At 43.4% G+C, this 19982-nt stretch overlaps 1 protein-coding gene across 1 annotated transcript in view; it reads left to right on the forward strand.

Annotated features, from left to right (window-relative positions):
* The window catches only part of jade3 (jade family PHD finger 3), a 47670-nt gene extending 45583 nt beyond the window's left edge, over positions 1-2087 (forward strand). The window contains exon 12 of the mRNA XM_033023283.1: positions 661-2087. Coding sequence (XP_032879174.1) covers positions 661-1586 — 926 coding nt within the window. The 3' untranslated portion in view covers positions 1587-2087. The remainder of the gene's footprint in view (positions 1-660) is intronic.
* The last annotated feature ends 17895 nt before the right edge of the window (positions 2088-19982 follow it).

The raw sequence follows: 19982 nt of genomic DNA on the forward strand, positions 1-19982 counted from the left end.
TGGGAGTTGAACATGAGTTGATATGCTCCTTTATCCCACTACCCCCTTCACCCCCATCCTCAATTGGTACCTCCTCCCAATGGTTTTAACCATATAACCATATAACAATTACAGCACGGAAACAGGCCATCTCGGCCCTACAAGGCCGTGCCGAACACTTATTTTCCCCTAGTCCCATCTACCTGCACTCAGACCATAACGCTCCATTCCTTTCCCGTCCATATACCTATCCAATTTATTTTTAAATGATAAAATCGAACCTACCTCCACCACTTCCACCGAAAGCTCATTCCGCACAGCTACCACTCTCTGAGTAAAGAAGTTCCCCCTCATGTTACCCCTAAACATTTGCCAAAAGTAGTTTGGCCACAGTGAATAAAATGCTTCAACCCATTTTAAATTGGTATTCTGCATGTATGTATATTTAAAGCAGTAATCCTTTAGTACACTGAGGTAATTTTTGAACCATAATTATACTTGCATGTTAGTTTTGTAATAGATGCAGATATATTAGTATTTCACTAGTTCTAGATTTCTACTTCCTTCATATTGCTTGGTTGTTAATATCTTGAGTTATTTGCCTCTGTGTTTTTGGAGGAAGGCACTAGACGGTGCTTTGCTGTGTTTCAATGTATTTTCAATGCATCTTCTTATTTTAAGGACTGCCTTTGCCATTCCCACGGGAAGGACTGATGTTCCATGACCCTCCAAGAATCATGATAAAGCTAAAAACATCTGCAAAACCTTCGCAAAGTGTCAACAGTTGTTCTACCACTGCTGTCAATGGTCCAGTGTCCCTCAATGTTGAACGTAGTTTGTACAGTAAAGACAATCCGCCAACACCACAAGGCTCCAGAACTAGTGAAAAGTTACAGTCTCATCACTGGCTCAGGCACGAGGAAAGAAGCAATGGACTATTGCTGACAGGTAGCCACCACAGACAGGATCTTCAGGCAGATAGTTCTTTACCATCCCCCGAATGTCACGTGGAACAGGCAACTGGCAAGCCATCAGCACTTCATATACCATTTCGTGGACAATCAGCTAATGCCAACGGAAAGACTCGAGACAGCAATAATCCAGTGTTTCTTAAATCAAATGGCCTATCTAGCAGGTCAGGGATAGTAATTCAGAGAGACTGTTCCAGTCAAACCTACGATAAAGTGACAACACTTACAAATCATTTTGCCAACCAGGGCACTTTCAGAAAATCAAAACTGGGAGAGTTTGGTCAGTCTTGCAAAGACAGATTGGACAGTTTAGTGAGGACTTCAGAAGACTTCCGAAACTCTGAAAAGCCTTTACGAAGACCATCTGCTAAGGACCGCCTGTGGAGTAAGCAGCTTTCTGAGCATCAAACGACAGCAGCCTACCAGGATAACGATGGCTATTGTCCCGACGTTGAGTTGAGCGACTCGGAGACAGAAACTGACATTAGACAAGAGAGGAACAGGCTACGGAAAAGGAACTCTGACGAAGAAATTCCTAGCCAAGACTATGGGCGAGATTCTAGATCAGAGCAACATGGTAAGGAGAGTAGATCTAGATTAAATGTGCTTTGTCACATCAGTTCAGTGCAGAGGTGATCAATACTTGAATGAATGAGGATTTTGTGCTATATGTAATTGAGCCAATACTAGTCCTTTTTTTTTTTACACAATGCTCTGTATGGGAAGGAAATTTTGAACTTATTGCAAATTGCACTCAAGAATGACCTGCCCCACGAACAGATGAATGACAAGTATGTTTTTATCAAGGTTTTTAAAGTTACAAGTTTTCTTTAAAATTGAATGCTTTATAGTGGTCTGGGGCATTCTAATTAAACTATGAAGGAACCTTTTAATTATTTTTCCTGATGACTGGCATTGTTTTATTTGCAGCATGTTTTCGGACGCAACAGGCTGTACTATTTTTTTTTTTTTTTTGATAATCTTGTGGAAAAAATGATTCTGCTAATAATTGCCTCCAAAAAAAAAAAAGTGTGAAGGTTTCCCCAAACTGAAAGCACTTGGTTCAATATCTTGCAATTGGAAATTGCTTAGAAAGTATATGTATTTCATGAAAGGTTCTGCATTGCCACCCAGTTTTTTTTTTGTTTTAATTATTGTGCTTTACTGCCCATTAGACCAATCTGAATTCTGATTCGAGTCATAAACTGCATTTTCCCCATTCATCTTCTACATCCTAGACCTCCCATTGAGGAGATATGATGCAATCACACCCCTCTCCTCATACCCGAGTTGTTCTGGCCATGCCTGATGTTCTTTGCTAGTTACAATCAATTATAAATTTCAACCTCTAACTTAAAACAGCACCATGTGTTCTAATTAACAACTTCTGCTGAGGTTAAATTTCCAAGGCTTGATCGTCTCAGGCCAAAAAAGTAGTTGCAGTCAATTGCTGCCTTTTCTAGGATATGTCAAAAATGGGACTGAGGAAGTTAGTCACTGATTTTGCCAAGGAGAAGAAGCACATAGATTTTATTTTTAAACAATGGTAAAGATTTAGGATGTCTTTGTGTTGGAGAGGATTATGGCAGTGCAATACATCCAATTTAATACACAATGGTCATGCACATAATTCCTGCTGCCTTTTTTTCTGACTTAAATACATGGAACATTACCTCAGATTTACAGCCCCCCCCCCCCCCGTGTCAGCTCTAGGAGTCTTTAATCTTGTGATTTATTAGGATGTCCGCAGCGTTTTATGTATTGTTCGTGTGCTTTTTAATGTTTTATTTCAACACTGCATCATCTTGCCTTACTTGCTCTTTTATGTTTGACCTTGGAGAACAATACTTTGCAACAGCCAGTTCTACTGCCATCAGTATTTGTATTGGCCTTGTCCAACCAAAAGTTCAAAGTTTACCAAAAAGAGTACTTGGTGGGAGAGCACAATAATTAACCCATTTAACAGTCTTAATATTGATGTTAGAAAATGCTAATTTAGTTCTACTGTTTAAGCACTAAACTACAGTGAATTTGCACAAGCTATTTAATGCAGAAGTGACAAATCTTTTCCCTTAACCTTCCCCTCCATACGTCAAACAACTCATTATGTCTCCATTGCAGCGTAGAGTGGAATACTTCAATTTGGGTAGCCAATTTAACACCATAAGCTCGTCCCAAGTGGTTGTTGTACTTGTTAAAGCTGCATTTGTATTATAAGTTGTTCTTTGGGTAGGCCAGTTGGTTCCTTGGCCTGCAACCTGTGCAGCAAGATCGTGGCTGACCCACTACCTCAACTCCACTTTCTCAAGTGATCCCCAGCTTCCTTCAGTTTCTTCAGTGTCCAACAATCTATCAGTCTCAACCTTAAACATACCTGATTGCCGAGATCAGGTCGTAAGTGATAGGAGTAGAATTAGGCTATTCGGCCCATCAAGTCTAGTCCGCCTTTCAATCATAGCTGATCTATCTCTCCCTCTTAACTCCATTCTCCTGCCTTCTCCCCATAACCTCTGACACCTCTGCTAATCAAAAATCTATCTATCTCTGCCTTAAAAATATTAATTGACTTGGCCTCCACAGCCTTCTGTGACAAATAATTCCACAGATTCAACACCCGCTGACTAAAGAAATTCCTCCTCATCTCCTTCCAAAAAGAACGTCCTTTAATTCTAAGGCTATGACCTCTAATCTTAGACTCTCCCACTAGTGAAAACATCCTCTTCACATCCACTCACAAGCCTTTCACAATTCTGTATGTTTCAATGTGGTTCCCCCTCATTCCTCTAAACTCAGCGACCTTCTGGGATAGAGAATTCTAAACACCTGCAACCCTCTGGCTTTAAAAAAAAAAAAAGCTTTACTTGTTGCCGTCCTGGACATCTCCTTGGACAGTGCTTCCTAATTCTAAATTCTCATCCTATGGGAACAACCACTTTAATATCTGACCCTTCAGTTTCAATTACTTTGCTTCTTATTTTCCCAAACTTTCTGACTCTGAATATAATGTCATTCTTTATCTCTCCTCTTATGACAATGTCCTCATCACAAGAATTGGTCTAATAAATCCAAGCAACACTACCCCAAGATAGGTATATCCTCAGAACACAGTCACACATGTGACCTTACCAAAGTCCTATAACAGTACACAAACATTTTTATTCTTGTACTCTAACCCTTTTGCTGTTGAGGCCAGAGTGCTACTCAGTTTTCTAATTACTCTCAGTGCCTGCATGTTCTCACATACTGCTTATCAAAATTCAAAAACCTTAATCTTTCAAAATAATATTTAATTTGTCCCCACCTCGCTCAATAGCTCCTCCAGACTACATCCTTTTGTAGACTAAATCGTCTCCACAGTTTACTTTCTAATCTGTTTTTGTACTGTCGGGAAACCTGAATGCATTGCACTCTGTCCTTCCATTTTAGTCATTAATATAAATTATATATTGCACTAAACCCTGTGCCACTCCATGTGGGAAAAGTTTCAGATTTGAAAAAGACCCATTTATTAGTTCAATCTGAAGAGTCCTGACCCGAAAAGTTGTCTGTCCATGGATGCTGCCTGACCCACTGAGTTCCTTCCGGAGTTTGTATTTTGCTGAATATTCCAACATCTTCAGTCTCGTGTGTGTCCATTTATTCCCATTGCTTTCTGCCCTTTAATCAATCATCGGTCCATGTTTACCCCAAAATCCCCTTTTTCCCCTTATTTTATGTAACATCCTTTCTTGTGGCAAATTATCAAAAACTTCTTGAAAAACCAGACTAATGTTCACTGTTGGGTGCATCCTCAAAGTAAAACCCGTCAAATCTACCAGACACAATTTCCTCCTCATGATATAATGAGAACTCTGCCAAAATAATTACGAGTTTCAAAACGCCCTGGGACCATGTGCTCAATAATGAATTCCAGCCTTTTCTACAATATCTATCGCCAGATCGACTGATCTGTAATTCTCTACCCTTTTTTTTTTTTTTACTCAACTCTTAATGTCTCCATTATGTATGCAGCCACCTTTTTGAAATTCTATAATGTACACCATCAGGTTGGGGGCTCAGCTTTTCATTGCCTTAATTTTGCCGGTACTCTTATTTATTAATCTATACTAATTTGAATTACATTCAGCTCTTATTAGACCCATGGCATAGCTTTAAAGTCATAGGGAGGGGGGGTAATTTAAAGGTGATGTGTGGGATATTTGTTTTTTCACGAGTGGTGGGTGTGGGGTGGGTGGGTGGTAGTGCTGGTAGAGGCAGGCTCTATAGTGATGTTCAGGAGGCATTTAGACAGGCACATGAACACGCAGGGATCGAATGATATAGATAATGTGCTATGGGGATAGTTTAATTTGGCATCATGGTCAGCACAGACGTGGGCCGAAGGGCCTGCTCCTGCGCTGCACTGTTCTATCTTCTAGGGATCTCCCATGATCACATTTTTGTTTTTTACTGCAAAAAAAGTACCAAATAATGATCTACTGCTTCAGCTTCTTCCTTATTTTCCTTTCTATAATTTCTCCCACTTCTCTCTTTAAGGGATCTATATTAATTTTCTTTTGCATATTCGGGAACTCTAATCTTTTCATTATTTTCACTTTCATCTTCTTTGGTGTATAAGTCGCCGCAAGGACTACAGGGTTATGTACCCTCAATGACCTTCCCCACTTGAGATACCCAGCAAACCCTGTCTCCAATTGATTTATTTGCTTCGGACACCAATTCTGTTCATTTTAAGTTTCGTATTCTGAGAGAGTTTTAAGGAAAGATTTCAGAGCTGTGATTTATATGCAAATCTCATGGACGAAAGAAACAAGATCCTTTTTTATATATAGGTTTTAGGTGCTGTCAGTAGCAAAGACAATTGTATAATTTTTGCTCCCCCTGCCTCTAGTGAATAATATGCATGGATCATTTTGTGGTGCTACCATAATAAATTCTGCTGCAAGTTAACACCATAGAGCTCTTGGTGCTATTTCTTGCCTTTAATTGAGGCCATTTCTTTTGAAGATAATTTTTCATCCTTCTCTGGAAATGAAGGATTGCATAAAATGTTACTGCTGTGTTTTAAAACACAAGTCATTCTGAACAATTGGAGAAATAGAACGAAAGTGGGCTGTCTTCAATGTTTATGATAGTTCATGTGTTCAGATTCACTGTTCTCTTTTAAGTATGAAGCTTTGTTACCTGAATTTTGTGTTTATGTAATTCAATTGTTTTATATTTTGAAAATTCTGGAGTTTTGTCACTGACATTTTTTTTCCAGGGCATCCTCTTTTACAGGTAGTTTTCTGATTAAAAATAGCAAAAAAATGCTCAAAATGCTCTGTAGTTCTTTTGTGTGTTATAGACATGTTCACACTTCATGTGTTGCATATTTTCAGACATAACCACTAACGTAACACTTGCATCGTCTGTGGAGGGTGGGTGGTAAAAATTGCATGTGGTTTGACAATTTTACAAATGTAAAGTAAACTTAAGTTGTAGCATTACCAATTTTGCACGGGTGAACTTCCTGGAACCATAAGGAAATTGACTCTGAGCTCCTTACACAGGACCTGTGTTTACTTAAATGCCAGTTTAAGTAAACCTACATTAAATTTGTTGTCGACAAGGACAACACGCTTACAGCCTCTCAGACATTTTCAGTAGTGGCCACCACAACTGCTTTAAGTAACACCTTCCGAGTCCACTCCGGCCATCAATCACCCCTTCACATTTTCTCATCCAATCCCTACACACTAGGGACAATTTTAATGAGGCCAATTAACCTACAAAACTCCCCGGCTTTGGTATGTGGGGGAAAAAAACGGAGCACCCGGAGAAAACCCGCGCGGCCACGGAGAATTCCACGCAGATATCACCCAAGATCAGGATCGAACCTGGGTCTCTGGCTCGGGTGCAGCTCGACTTGCTGTACCACTGCTGCTCTATGTGCTGTGCTTGGCCACAGTCGTCAGTACAGGGAGTCGAATAGAGCAAAGGACTGGGCATACAACCCTGAAGAGCGCCAGTTATGAAGGTCAAGTTGGAGGAAATGTTATGACCAATTCTATCCTACTGAGGATAGACACTAAAATCTGGAGTAACTCATTGGGACAGGCAGCAGAGAAAGAATGGGTGACGTTTACACACCAGGGACAATTTTTACGGACGCCAGTTAACTTACAAGCTTGCATGTCTTTGGAATGTGGGAGGAAACTGGAGCACCCGGAGAAAACTCACAGGGAAAGGCGTACAAACTCCGTACAGACAGCACCTTTAGTCAAACCATGGTCTCTGGTGCTGTAAGGCGACAGCAACTCTACCACTGTGTCACCGTGCCGACCCTTGTAGATGTCAATAAATAGCATCCCGACACAGGGGTGGAAGATTGCAATCTTCACGTGGTCCGCCCTGTTTCGACTGATACAATCAACTCGAAGTGCACAAACTGAAGATCAAATAGAACAAGCTGTCCAACAACTTTAGGCTGTGCACGCCACACGAAAGAAGAAGATGATCCCGACACAGATGTTCTTATTGTCAAGGTTAATCAGAGCCAAATGTAGTGCAGGGAAGCGGGGTCTTCTGTGAACCTATTTTCCCTGTAAGCAAATTACATACGATCTAGATTGTCCAGAAGACCGGTCGGTGTCCATGTGGTCCATGACTAATCTTTCAAAGCATTTCATTATGGCTGATGTTAAAGCTACTGGTCATTGACACAGGTTACCTCAGTTTTGTTCCGCACCAGAATGATGGATGTTCCCTTGAAGCAGATGTGGAGCGTAGACTTTGAAGTGAAAGGTTGAAGATCTTCGCAAAGACTGGCCAGTTCATTCCCAATTTCAGAACCCATCCAGAGACTTTATTCTGGTGGCAACTTTCTGTGAGCTTACCCTCGTAACAGCAGATCTGACCTGCCATCAAGATCTGTGGGGCAGAGAGAGTGTGACATAGGGGAATACACTTTGGTGGAATTTTATTTATCTGTGCAAAATGGGGAGGAAAGGGCATTGAGCTCATCTGTTCAGTTTCGAGATAGCGTGGAAACAGGTCCTTCGGCCGACTGAGTCTACGACGACCAACGATCCCTGCACACTAACACGATCCTACACACTAGGGGCAATTTACAATTACACCAAGCCAATTAACCTACAAACCTCTGAACATCGTTGGGAGTGTGGGAGGAAACCGGAGCTCCCAAAGAAAACCTATGCAGTTCACGGAGAGAATGTACAAACTCCTTACAGACTGCACCTATAGTCAGGATCGTACCCAAGTCTCTGGCGCTGTGAGGCAGCAACCTCTACTGCTGTGCCACCGTGCCGCTTTGGTAGAAATGTATTGTTGACGAGATCGCCTTTAATAATAATAATGGATGGGATTTATATAGCGCCTTTCTAATACTCAAGGCGCTTTACATCGCATTGTTCATTCACTCCTCAGTCACACTCGGTGGTGGTAAGCTACTTCTGTAGCCACAGCTGCCCTGGGGCAGACTGACGAAAGCGTGGCTGCCAATCTGCGCCTACGGCCCCTCCGACGACCATCAATCACTCACACACAGGCAAAGGTGGGTGAAGTGTCTTGCCCAAGGACACAACGACAGTATGCACTCCAAGCGGGATTCGAACCGGCTACCTTCCGGTTGCCAGCCGAACACTTAGCCCATTGTGCCATCTGTCGTCCCTTTGATTTCGGCTTGTGGTCCATGATAATATTCAGGCCCTGCCACAATCGCCAAGAATCTGCTTGATTGAATTGAGCCTCCAGCTTGTTTCAGAATCCTCCCTAGGCAAAAACGGATGGTCTATTGGAGATGACACCTGGCTTTCTTGTACAGTGTGGGGTCACACTCATTGAAGGCTTCAGATCTGGACTTTAGCAGAGAGGGAATATCCCTGGTCATCCAATGTTTCAAGGAGTTTGGAAGGATGAGGGCGGATCTTATAGAAACATGTAAAATTATAAAAGGACTGGACAAGCTAGATGCAGGAAAAATGTTCCCAATGTTGGGCGAGTCCAGAACCAGGGGCCATAGTCTTAGAATAAAGGGGAGGTCATTTAAGACTGAGGTGAGAAAAACCTTTTTCACCCAGAGAGTTGTGAATTTATGGAACTCCCTGCCACAGAGGGCAGTGGAGGCCAAGTCATTAAAGACTGGATGGATTTAAGAGAGAGTTAGATAGAGCTCTAGGGGCTAGTGGAGTCAAGGGATATGGGGAGAAGGCAGGCAAGGGTTATTGATAGGGGACGATCAGCCATGATCACAATGAATGGCGGTGCTGGCTTGAAGGGCCGAATGGCCTCCTGCACCTATTTTCTATGTTTCAGTTCAGAATTGTTTTTGCAGAACGTAGTCATCAACACATTTCTTAATGAAACCAGTGATGACAGGTATATTCATTCATTTAGGACTGGATAACTAGCTGAGCCTTGAACATATTCCAGTCCACTGAATTAAAGGCAATCCTGAAATAAATCCTTGGCTTCCTCAAACCACTGCTGTTTTAGTCTGCGTTGGTGCCTTGCACATCAGTTCTGTCTGTAAGATTACAGAACCATCACCATAAAATGATTACAGAATGGCCAAAATGAGGGCGAGGGATTGAGCGACAGGCGCTGTTGATGAGGGTGTAGCAGTGGTCAAGTGTGTTAACATCCTCCATTATGCAAGAGACATGCTGATGGTATTTTGGGGGTAGTTTACAACCAAAAGGTATGAACATTGAACTCCAATTTTAGGTAGCCTCTAACTAACTAATCCCTCCCCCCCCCCCCCTTTGCTCCCCCACCACCCCCTCTCTTCCCCTCTCTTCCCTTCCCTCCCCTGTGCCCCACCTGCTCTCCCATCTATTGCTCCCCTCCCCCACCACTCGATTCTTTCCTTCCTCTGGCTTCACAAACATCACCACATTAATCCTGTCCCACAGAGGGCAGGGGAGGCCAAATCACTGGATGGATTTAAGGGAGAGTTAGATAGGGCTCTAGGGGCTGGTGGAATCGAGGGATATGGGGAGAAGGCAGGCACGGGTTATTGATTGGAGACGACCAGCCATGATCACAATGAATTGTGGTGCTGGCTCGAATGGCCTTCTGCACCTATTTTCTATGTTTCTGTTCTCAGATGGCCTTTGTTTCGACCTTCTGCTTATCACAAACATCACCTATGTTAACCTATTACCTGCCACACTTTGTCCTGCCTCTCCTCTTTTCCAGCTTTCTTCTCCCACGACCCCCCCACCCCCCAAGAAGAGTCTCGTCCTACCAGTTATTATCATCGGCCCATTCATCTCCTACTCCATCTTCCTGATCACCTGTATAAACACACCCGCTCATTAATCTACTTGACTCTTCCACCACCTGAACATTTGACCAAACATTTAACCTGAAGAAGGGTCCCGTCCCGAAACGTCACCTATCCACGTTCTCCAGAGATGCTGCCTGACCTGCTGAGTTCCTCCAGCATTTTGTGCCCCCGTGTATGTTGCTGAAGTTAACCGGATTGAAGGCACCAGCTGTGAAGAACAGGACATCGGGGGTTGCTGTATCATTGAGTATAATTCATCCAGTGCCACCTCGGTATCAGTTCGTGGAGTTATGTAGACCACAGACAACCTGGTCGAGGTGAAATTCCTTCGTAGATAAAAGGGATGACATTTTATGAGCAGGTATCATAGAAACATAGAAATTAGGTATAGAAGTTGGGATGTAATGTTAAAATTGTACAAGGCATTGGTGAGGCCAATTCTGGAGTATGGTGTACAATTTTGGTCGCCTAATTATAGGAAGGATGTCAACAAAATAGAGAGAGTACAGAGGAGATTTACAAGAATGTTGCCTGGGTTTCAGCAACTAAGTTACAGAGAAAGGTTGAACAAGTTAGGGCTTTATTCTTTGGAGCGCAGAAGGTTAAGGGGGGACTTGATAGAGGTTTTTAAAATGATGAGAGGGATAGACAGAGTTGACGTGGAAAAGCTTTTCCCACTGAGAGTAGGGAAGATTCAAACAAGGGGACATGACTTGAGAATTAAGGGACTGAAGTTTAGGGGTAACATGAGGGGGAACTTCTTTACTCAGAGAGTGGTAGCTGTGTGGAATGAGCTTCCAGTGAAGGTGGTGGAGGCAGGTTCGTTTTTATCATTTAAAAATAAATTGGATAGTTATATGGATGGGAAAGGAATGGAGGGTTATGGTCTGAGAGCAGGTATATGGGACTAGGGGAGATTATGTGTTCGGCACGGACTAGAGGGGTCGAGATGGCCTGTTTCCGTGCTGTAATTGTTATATGTTATAGGTGCAGGAGTAGGCCATTCGGCCCTTCGAGCCTGCACCGCCATTCAATATGATCATGGCTGATCATCCAACTCAGTATCCCGTACCTGCCTTCTCTCCATACCCTCTGATCCCCTTAGCCACAAGGGCCACATCTAACTCCCTCTTAAATATAGCCAATGAACTGGCCTTGACTACCCTCTGTGGCAGGGAGTTCCAGAGATTCACCACTCTCTGTGTGAAAAAAGTTCTTCTCATCTCGGTTTTAAAGGATTTCCCCCTTATCCTTAAGCTGTGACCCCTTGTCCTGGACTTCCCCAACATCGGGAGCAATCTTCCTGCATCTAGCCTGTCCAACCCCTTAAGAATTTTGTAAGTTTCTATAAGATCCCCTCTCAATCTCCTAAATTCTAGAGAGTATAAACCAAGTCTATCCAGTCTTTCTTCATAAAACAGTCCTGACATCCCAGGAATCAGTCTGGTGAACCTTCTCTGCACTCCCTCTATGGCAATAATGTCCTTCCTCAGATTTGGAGACCAAAACTGTACACAATACTCCAGGTGTGGTCTCACCAAGACCCTGTACAACTGCAGTAGAACCTCCCTGCTCCTATACTCAAATCCTTTTGCTATGAAAGCTAACATACCATTCGTTTTCTTCACTGCCTGCTGCACCTGCATGCCCACTTTCAATGACTGGTGTACCATGACACCCAGGTCTCGCTGCATCTCCCCTTTTCCTAGTCGGCCACCATTTAGATAATAGTCTGCTTTCCTGTTTTTGCCACCAAAATGGATAACCTCACATTTATCCACATTATACTGCATCTGCCAAACATTTGCCCACTCACCCAGCCTATCCAAGTCACCTTGCAGTCTCCTAGCATCCTCCTCACAGCTAACACTGCCCCCCAGCTTAGTGTCATCCGCAAACTTGGAGATATTGCCTTCAATTCCCTCATCCAGATCATTAATATATATTGTAAATAGCTGGGGTCCCAGCACTGAGCCTTGCGGTACCCCACTAGTCACTGCCTGCCATTGTGAAAAGGACCCGTTTACTCCTACTCTTTGCTTCCTGTTTGCCAGCCAGTTCACTATCCACATCAATACTGAACCCCCAATGCCGTGTGCTTTAAGTTTGTATACTAATCTCGTATGTGGGACCTTGTCGAAAGCCTTCTGGAAGTCCAGATACACCACATCCACTGGTTCTCCCCTATCCACGCTACTAGTTACATCCTCGAAGAATTCTATAAGATTCGTCAGACATGATTTACCTTTTGTAAATCCATGCTGACTTTGTCCAATGATTTCACCACTTTCCAAATGTGCTGCTATCCCATCTTTAATAACTGACTCTAGCAGTTTCCCCACTACCGATGTTAGACTAACTGGTCTGTAATTCCCCGTTTTCTCTCTCCCTCCCTTCTTAAAAAGAGGGTTTACGTTTGCTACCCGCCAACCCTCAGGAACTACTCCAGAATCTAAAGAGTTTTGAAAGATTATTACTAATGCATCCACTATTTCTGGAGCTACTTCCTTAAGTACTCTGGAATGCAGCCTATCTGGCCCTGGGGATTTATCGGCCTTTAATCCATTTAATTTACCCAACACCACTTCCCGGCTAACCTGTATTTCACTCAATTCCTCCAACTCCTTTGACCCGCGGTCCCCTGCTATTTCCGGCAGATTATTTATGTCTTCCTTAGTGAAGACGGAACCAAAGTAGTTATTCAATTGGTCCGCCATATCCTTGTTCCCCATGATCAACTCCCGTTTCTGATTGCAAGGGACCTACATTTGTTTTAACTAATCTCTTTCTTTTCACATATCTTGAAATGTGCTCCACATCAGGGGAGCAGAATTAAGCTTAGACCATCGCATCAGTGCACCATGAAGCACTGGCCAAAAATCAGATGTGTTCACCTTTCTCCTTGCCTGAGGATTACGTAGGGTCCAGGCAATAAATAGAGAAAACCTCAGGTGGTGTGGCTGGGCCAGTGGTGTGGCTGGGTCAGTGGTGAGCCATGTTTCAATGAAACAATCATTGATTTCCTTTCAAAACAATGTGACAGTGAAATCTTGGCTTTAATGCCCCTTCCACTACGTTAGCAGAGGGTTTGGTTAAACATTGGTGCGAGCTGCCAGAAGAGGTAGTTGAGGCAGGGACTGGCACAATGTTTCAGAAATAATTAGGCAGGCACAAGGAGAGGACAGGTTTAGAGGGATATGGGCTAAAGGGATATAGAGGGATATAGGCAGGTGGGACTAGTGTAGATGGTACATGTACAGTAGGTCGGTGTGGACAAGTTGGGTCGAAGGGCCTGTTTACATGCTGCATGCTACATGAGTTAGATTGAGCTCTTGGGGCTATCGGGAGTTAAATAGAGCTCTTAGGGCTAGCGGAATCAAGGGATATGGGGAGAAGGCAGGAACGGGGTACTGATTGTGGATGATCACATTGAATGGCGGTGCTGGCTCGAAGGGCCGAATGGCCTACTCCACCTTTTTTCCATGTTTCTATGCCTCTGTGACTCTATTTCAGTCAGGAGATGCCACAGTTTGATAATCGCTCAGTGCCCTGCTGGTTTGCAAACCCAGTTTCCTTATGCCTTAAAACACAACGGGAGGACTTGTATCTACAAGCTTCCAACTCATAGGTGACGCTATGATAATGGAGCCCTGATGGGTGATACATGTAAACCACACTGTCTGAATCCCTTCAGTCTGCATTCCTTGCTGATCACACCACCTCTATGAATGTCAACTCTCTCATTTTGCTCAACTTGCCAGTGACATTGTGGTTACTGATTGCCTCTTTTTGGGCACTGTCCTTTCTTCATTCCTGTCCCCTACATATCCACTCATTCAATTTGCTTTTTTTTTTCTGCTCGACAAGCTTGTGCCCCAGGATTTCATCCTTAACTCTGTCTTATTCATGACTTAAGGAATATACAGCTTGAAGTGTATGTAGAGGATGTAAAAGGACTTGATCCAACACACTAAGTCTCTTACCAGGTATCTTTATTTATTCACTACACACATTATGCCCTAGCTGTCCGTGGTCATCACTGGGACTAGAGAGAGAGCTAGAGGCGGGGAAGCTACAATTATACAGGAGACAATGGGGCGTGGTTAGTAGTGGTGAGGTCACTATGTTAAAGGAGCATGCACTGATCTACAGAGGACACCTCCAGAATCAAATATAGGAGCAAAGACGTCCTTCTGCAGTTGTACAGAGCCCTAGTGAGATCACACCTGGAGTATTGTGTGCAGTTTTGGTCCCCTAATTTGAGGAAGGACATTCTTGCTATTGAGGGAGTGCAGTGTAGGTTTACAAGGTTAATTCCCGGGATGGCGGGACTGTCATAGGCTGAGAGAATGGAGCGGCTGGGCTTGCACACTCTGGAGTTTAGAAGGATGAGAAGGGATCTCATTGAAACATATAAGATTATTAAGGGCTTGGACACGCTAGAGGCAGGAAACATGTTCCCGATGTTGGGGGAGTCCAGAACCAGGGGCCACAGTTTAAGAATAAGGAGTAAGCCATTTAGTACGGAGACGAGGAAACACTTTTTCTCACAGAGAGTTGTGAGTCTGTGCAATTCTCTGCCTCAGAGGGCGGTGGAGGCAGGTTCTCTGGATGCTTTCAAGAGAGAGCTAGATAGGGCTCTTAAAGATAGCGGAGTCAGGGGATATGGGGAGAAGGCAGGAACTGGGTACTGATTGGGGATGATCAGCCATGATCACATTGAATGGCGGTGCTGGCTCGAAGGGCCAAATGGCCTACTCCTGCACCTATTGTCTATTATCTATTGTCTTCACTTTGCCAATGCCATGTCTGAGCTGCAAAAGCATATTAGCGTAACTAAAATAGTTCCAAATTAAAATATTTCATTTCATTGACAGTGGAATTTTCTTAAGTATTTGGTCGCTGGTATATTATTGAACAGTATCCAGAGTCATCAAAATGGAGGTGTTGTGTTTGGGGTGATATCACTATGGCAATACTGACATCTGCAGGCGGGTTAGGTTACTGCAAGTTTAATTGCATAGTTGTGGAAAGGTCTGTTCAATAATCACGAAAGATTTCACTAAGCATGTTTTGACAGTTTATTATTTTCCTTTTCTGCTGCATAAATGTATTTTTATGGAAAATTCTGATGGTATTCCTGGTATGACATTTCTGCCATAGAGGGAGTACAGAGAAGGTTCACCAGACTGATTCCTGGGATGTCAGGACTTTAATATGAAGAAAGACTGGATAGACTCGGCTTGTACTCGCTAGAATTTAGAAGATTGAGGGGGGATCTTATAGCAACTTACAAAATTCTTAAGGGGTTGGACAGGCTAGATGCAGGAAGATTGTCCCCAATGTTGGAGAAGTCCAGAACAAGGGGTCACAGTTTAAGGATAAGGGGGAAGTCTTTTAGGACCGAGATGAGAAAAACATTTTTGACACAGAGAGTGGTGAATCTCTGGAATTCTCTGCCACAGAAGGTAGTTCATTGGCTATATTTAAGAGGGAGTTAGATGTGGCCCTGTGGCCCTGTGGCTAAAGGGATCAGGGGGTATGGAGAGAAGGCAGGTACAGGATACTAATAACTTTATTTATAAATAATAATAATAATAACTTTATTTATAAAGCACTTTAAACAACCGTAGTTGCCACAAAGTGCTGTACATGAGAACTCATGGACAAAAAGTTATTACAAACCATTAAAAACCGTAAAACGAAGGACTAAAAAACAGTAAAAATTAAAAGACATTAAAAGCACTAAGAACAGGAGCTATGTCTCAGCCAGTGTCGAAAGCCAGAGAATAAAAATGAGTTTTTAGGGAGGATTTGAAGATGGACAGTGAGGGGGCCTGTCTGATGTGCAACGGCAAGGTGTTCCAGAGTGCCGGAGCAGCAACAGAAAAGGCTCTATCCCCTCTGAGCTTCCGCTTAGACCTTGGTACCTCAAGGAGCAGCTGATCAGCTGACCTGAGGCACCGTACAGGAGCATATAGGTGGAGCAGCTCAGAGAGGTAAGGCGGGGCGAGCCCATTCAACGATTTGAAAACAAATAACAGAATTTTAAAATGAACTCGAAAGTGCACTGGGAGCCAGTGAAGGGAGGCCAAAATTGAGTTGGATGATCAGCCATGATCATATTGAATGGCGGTGCAGGCTCGAAGGGTTGAATGGCCTACTCCTGCACCTATTTTCTATGTTTCTATGTGTATCATGTGAGCTACACAGTCCAACAAAGTCCCATTTCAAAATCCTGAAGGTTTTACAATTCTAGTCTCTTCTTCTTGCGTAGGGCGTGCACAGCCTAAAGTTGTAGGACAACTTGTTCTATTTGATCTTATTTGATTGCATTCGTCGAAACAGGTGAAGGTTGCAATCTTCCACCCCACAATACTAGTAATAGTCAGAGTGTTAATCCTAGTCTCAGCATCACTGGACTAAGGAGGAAAAACCCCCCAACTATTTTACACGCTGAGACATCCAAATGCACCTTGATGGAATGCAGTGTCAGTGTAACAAACGTTTCATAAAATTTGTGATTGAATTAAGAATGTTTATTTTTATAGTCTGTGACGACACGCCCCCTTTAATGTCTGTACCTCTCCCGGCTATAGACAAATGAGCCTCAGCCAAGTCACCTGCCCATTATAAACCCTGAGCACAGAGGGAGGGGAAGCTGTGGGGGATGATTTGGGACCCTTTTGTTTGTTTCTAGAAATAAAGCCCAAAGAAGGAATTCACCTTGACAGGCACAAGATTCTGGAGTAACTCTGTGGGTCAGGCATCATCTCTGGAGAAAATTAATAGGTGATATTTTGGATATCAGGGGAGAGGGAAACTAGTGGTATGAAAAAGTACCAAGGGAAATTAGAGATATGAAGTGGCCCCTAAGTTCACCTTACTGTTTGTGCTAGTGTGTTCATTATTGATCTGGTATCATAGAAACATAGAAAATAGGTGTAGGAGGCCATTCGGCCCTTCGAGCCAGCACCGCCATTCATTGTGATCATGGCTGATCGTCCTCAATCAATAACCCGTGCCTGCCCTCCCCATATCCCTTGACTCTACTAGCCCCTAGATCTCTATCTAACTCTCTCTTAGTGACCTGGCCTCCACTGCCCTCTCTGGCAGGGAATTCCACAAATTCACAACTCTCTGGGTGAAAAAGTTATTTCTCACCTCAGTCTTAAATGGCTTCCCCTTTATTCTAAGACTGTGGCCCTAGTTCTGGACTCGCCCAACATTGGGAACATTTTTCCTGCATCTAGCTTGTCCAGTCCTTTTATAATTTTATATGTTTCTATAAGATACCCCCTCATCCTTCTAAACTCCAGTGAATACAAGCCTAGTCTTTTCAATATTTCCTCATATGACAGTCCCGCCATCCCAGGGATCAATCTCGTGAACCTACGCTGCACTGCCTCAATCACAAGGATGTCCTTCCTCAAATTAGGAGACCAAAACTGTACACAATACTCCAGATGTGGTCTCACCAGAGCCCTATACAACTGCAGAAGAACCTCTTTACTAGTATGCTGAAATCCTCCAGTTATGAAGGCCAATATTCCATTAGCTTTCTTCACTGCCTTCTGTACCTGCCTCTGCCCTCTTGTTTTTGCCGCCAAAGTGGATAACCTCACATTTATCTATATTATACTGCATCTGCCACGCATCTGCCCACTCGCGCAACCTGTCCAGGTCACCCTGCAACCTCCTAACATCCTCTTCACAGTTCACACTGCCACCCAGCTTTGTGTCATCCGCAAATTTGCTAGTGTTGCTCCTAATTCCCTCTTACAAATAATTGATATATATGGTAAACAGTTGTGGCCCCAACACCGAGCCTTGCGGCACTCCACTCGCCACTGCCTGCCAATCTGAAAAGGACCCGTTCACTCCTACTCTTTGCTACTTATCCTACATCTCATCAACCAAATATGCACAATGAAATAAGATAAAATAGAACGTTGTCCTGCAACTATGGGCTGTGCACGCCACACGCAAGAAGAAGTTTAACAAGATGAACAATTAAACCTTTTCAAAGTGCAATTGAAACAGAGATATATTAGAAATATGTTCAAAAGGGAACTGCAGATGCTGGAATATCGAAGGTACACAAAATTGCTGGGGAAACTCAGCGGGTGCAGCAGCATCTATGAATATTACTCTTTGTGTGAAAAAGTTACCCCTCGTATATTAGAAATATGCTCATTTTAACACACTGGTTTTCAGTATGTATGCAGTGCACAAGTTATAGAAGTCAAACTTGAGTTTAATTTGCAGAATTAAGGGCCTGTCCCACTTGGGCGACCTAATCCGCGAGTTCTGGCGAGTTTGCCCTCGATTCACACTTGCAGCATGGTCGACGCGAGGACGTAGGAGGTCTTCGTAACTCTCCTTCATGCTCGAGAGTGGTCTCCGCGTACTCGAGGCCTCAGCTAGGTCGTGGCGTATTTTTCAATATGTTAAAAAATGCCCGCGAGGAAAAAAATGTCGCCATGGAAAAAATCAATACTTTTTTTACTCGTAGGTTTAGTCGTAGTAGGTCGGCATGTTAGTCGTAGGTAATCGAGGGTAGTCGAAGGTAGTCTTCATCATAGTCGAAGGGAGGTCGAAGGAGATCGAAGGAGGTCGTCTTCCCTCTCCACTATTCGGTGTCCAATTTCCCCGAGGTTAATAATAATAATAATAATAAATTTTATTTATGGGCGCCTTTCAAGAGTCTCAAGGACACCTTACAAAAATTGAGCATGTAGAGGAAAAACATGTAAGGGGAATGAAATAAATAGTAGAGACATGACTAGTACACAAAGTAAAGACAGAATTCAATACAAAACACAGTATGAGGCAATTAATGCACAGATGAAAAGGGACGGGGACGTGGGGCTAAGGATAGGCAGAGGTGAAGAGATGGGTCTTGAGGCGGGACTGGAAGATGGTGAGGGACACGGAATTGCGGATCAGTTGGGGGAGGGAGTTCCAGAGCCTGGGAGCTGCCCTGGAGAAGGCTCTGTCCCCAAAACTGCGGAGGTTGGACTTGTGGATGGAGAGGAGACCGGCTGATGTGGATCTGAGGGACAGTGAGGGTTGGTAGGGGGAGAGGAGGTCAATGAGATATGGGGGGGCCAGATGGTGGAGGGTCTTCAACATAGTCGAAGGAGGTCTTCAACATGTCATTTTTTCAAACTCTTCTAAACTCGCCAAATAGGTCGCCCAAATGGGACAGCCTCTTTAGGTAAGTTAGTTTCAATGCACGATTTAAATACTTTGATAGAATATGTAAATGATATTAAAATAAAAAGACATGTCACAGTTAATCTTGTGTCTCTCAACATGTAGCATTTCACATGATAAGCTTTGCAGAACCTCTGAACTCATCAGGATCCTGGGACCTGTAGGTGAATCGAGGACCAGAAGACATAGGTTTAAGGTGAAGGGGAAAAGATTTAATAGGAATCTGAGGGGTAACTTTTTCACACAAAGAGTGGTGGGTGTATGGAACAAGCTGCCAGAAGAGGTAGTTGAGGCTGGGACTATCCCAATGTTTAAGAAACAGTTGGACAGGTACATGGATGGCTAGGACAGGTTTGGAAGGATGTGGACCAAACACAGGCAGGTGGGACTAGTGTAGCTGGGCTGGAGGGCATGTTTCCACACTGTATCACCATGACTATAACAAGGCTCAGTTTTCCAGGTATCAAAAAGTGGTGATAGAGAATCTGTTTGGTGCTATGTGAGAGTGATGCCGTGCCCAC

Source organism: Amblyraja radiata, chromosome 6 (genome assembly GCF_010909765.2).
Source record: "Amblyraja radiata isolate CabotCenter1 chromosome 6, sAmbRad1.1.pri, whole genome shotgun sequence".
Lineage (NCBI taxonomy): Eukaryota > Metazoa > Chordata > Chondrichthyes > Rajiformes > Rajidae > Amblyraja > Amblyraja radiata.